General features: G+C 40.4%; 1 protein-coding gene across 1 annotated transcript in view; it reads right to left on the bottom strand.

The window, feature by feature from the left end:
- The window catches only part of LOC113812968 (protein big brother), a 28,159-nt gene that overhangs the window by 433 nt on the left and 25,226 nt on the right, over positions 1 to 2,500 (bottom strand). The window contains exons 5-6 of the mRNA XM_070115207.1: positions 2,051 to 2,236; positions 1 to 1,439 (exon numbers count right to left, since the gene is read on the bottom strand). The exon at positions 1 to 1,439 is cut by the window's left edge and continues 433 nt beyond it. Coding sequence (XP_069971308.1) covers positions 2,054 to 2,236 — 183 coding nt within the window. The 3' untranslated portion in view covers positions 1 to 1,439; positions 2,051 to 2,053. The remainder of the gene's footprint in view (positions 1,440 to 2,050; positions 2,237 to 2,500) is intronic.

Here is a 2,500-nt window from a genome sequence, read left to right as displayed (position 1 = left end):
TATCAATTTCTCTTGCAGTTATCTTGATTCTAATTTTAACAATGTCTTCTTAATATAATACTATAGAGGGCAAACCACAATCAGGTTTAAATGAATTTTTTGCGAAATTTTCTACAAAAGTCTTGGCTGACCAGGTTCGCCAACCCCCCACACAGGAGTCTAAATTTCTCTTTTTCCATAAAACTTCAGTCATAACAATTTCTTTACCTGTGCCAAGCTGATAAATATTAATCTTTCAGGCTTAGGTAATAGACACAAACATCAAAGTCACTCAACAACAATAAACAGAAACAAATGACGATCAACGTGACCGAAGCCATAGCCGTTAGAGGGGGGGAAGCTCATCCGAACATCTATAGCAATAAATATTAATAAATCTTTGGTATTCACTATATAATCAAGACTTGGCCCACAGAATCACGAGCTAAACTACAATTAAAAATAAAAGAAAAAAACGAATTACAATGAGAAACTGTTGCTGCCATCAATTAAAAAGAATAATCAGTTAAAAAAAAAAGATTAGTCACAGCTGAAAGTGCTATGACGAGTGTGTACAATATGTGTTAGTACATTTTTACGTTAGCAAGGACAGGGCATTTGCTAGGTTAAGCTTGGTCACACACACACACACACACACACACACACACACACACACACACACACACACACACACACACACACACACACACACACACACACACACACACACGACAACTGGCTTAGGCAGGTTCAGCATAATACGCCTATAGTACATGTTTCACCATAACCTGTCTTTAAACCAGTATTCATTTAGGTCTTTTTTAAGGTCTTTTGTCTGGGCAGGACCGCTCCCTATTGGCCCTGTGTTAGACAAATGTTCAGGACGTTAGATGAGTTTGTAACACGTGCCCTAGATTGAGTTTCCAATATATTCGGGAAAAGGCGAAGGGGTATCTGTCTATCGCTCGCCTTTGTACATCTTTGTGAAAACACACGTACTGTACAGAGAAATCACATTGTCAGACATAATTCACGCAATCACATACACATATGTTACTGTTTTCAGATATCTTGCATTCACACTTTGAATATTGGCTCTCGTAGAGATCTATCGTTCCTGATTGGCCGGAATTTCCATGACGTCATCATCCGTAGCATCCATTCAGAGAGAAGGTGGGCGGCGTTACACCCTGTATCGACCCTATGATTGGTCAATACTCTCTCTCTCTCTCTGCTTTCGTCATGCACAATACGACAAAGCCAAGCACAAACACGCACGCTTATATATATATAAAAAAACAATAATTATAAAGCACACACGCTCTGACACACGCAAATTATATATATTTACACGCATACATTCTCTGACAACACTGGTATGTACGTCCAGCTGGTCTTCTGCAATCGGCGCTTTCTCAGTTGCGTGGAAGTCAACTCTTGCGATGCAGAAGGTTGAGAATCTGCAAGGAAGGGAGAGGAAGGAAGGGTTAGTAGATTCGCGCAGATTGGCTTTTGGCTTGTTATTCAATTTTCTTTTTCTTTCTTTTTTATCTTTGTATTATTTTTGTGACATTAAAATCATTAATATTTTTAAAAATGATATCAAGTGATTATAAAGAAATTTTCATTGATACAAAAAGTACAAAAAATATAGGAGAGAGAGAACTAGAAAGAGAGAAAAAAATAATTGAGAGGTTAAGACAAAGAAAAAGAAAGAGAAAAAGAGAAAACAAGAGAGAGAAAATAAAGGAAGAAAAACAGATAGAGAGATAGAGGGAGAGAGAGATAGAGGGAGAGAGAGAGAGAGAGAGAGAGAGAGAGAGAGAGAGAGAGAGAGAGAGAGAGAGAGAGAGAGAGAGAGAGAGAGAGAGAGAGAGAGAGAGAGTGTACCAAACAAAAAACACAAAAAAACACAAGAAAAACACCAATACAAAACGAAACAAAAACATACACAACCCCACCCCCTACCCCCCCAAAAAATAATAAAACAAATAAATAATAACAAACAAGTAAATATATAAATACATAAATAAACAAATAAAATAAAAAAAAATTAAAAAAGAAAATTCACCTGCTAGCGCACTTGGATGTTGGCCTGCTCGGTGTGGGCGTGTGGGTGCGTGTGGGCGTGGGGGTGGGTGTGGGCTGAGTGGGCGTGGCTTGTCGTGGGGACTCTGAAGGCGCGCTGCTTCTCCTCGAATTCCCGAAGGCGGGCTTTGTACTTCTCGATCTCCTCCCGAAGGATGCGGTCCTCCTCCTGCGGCCGAGGGAGAGGAAGGCGGGTGAGTGAGGGAGATTGGGTGAGTAAGGGAGATTGGGTGAGTAAGGGAGATTGGGTGAGTAAGGGAGATTGGGTGAGTAAGTTAGGAAGATTGGGTGAGTAAGGGAGATTGGGTGAGTAAGGGAGATTGGGTAAGTTAGGAAGATTGGGTGAGTAAGGGAGATTGGGTGAGTAAGGGAGATTGGGTGAGTAAGGGAGATTGGGTGAGTAGGGAAGATTGGATGAGTAAGGAGGATTGGA

This window comes from Penaeus vannamei, chromosome 37 (assembly GCF_042767895.1).
Source record: "Penaeus vannamei isolate JL-2024 chromosome 37, ASM4276789v1, whole genome shotgun sequence".
Classification (NCBI taxonomy): Eukaryota; Metazoa; Arthropoda; class Malacostraca; order Decapoda; family Penaeidae; genus Penaeus; species Penaeus vannamei.
The sequence above is the reverse complement of the archived record's forward strand: the minus strand, read 5'-3'. Positions and strand labels throughout refer to the sequence as shown.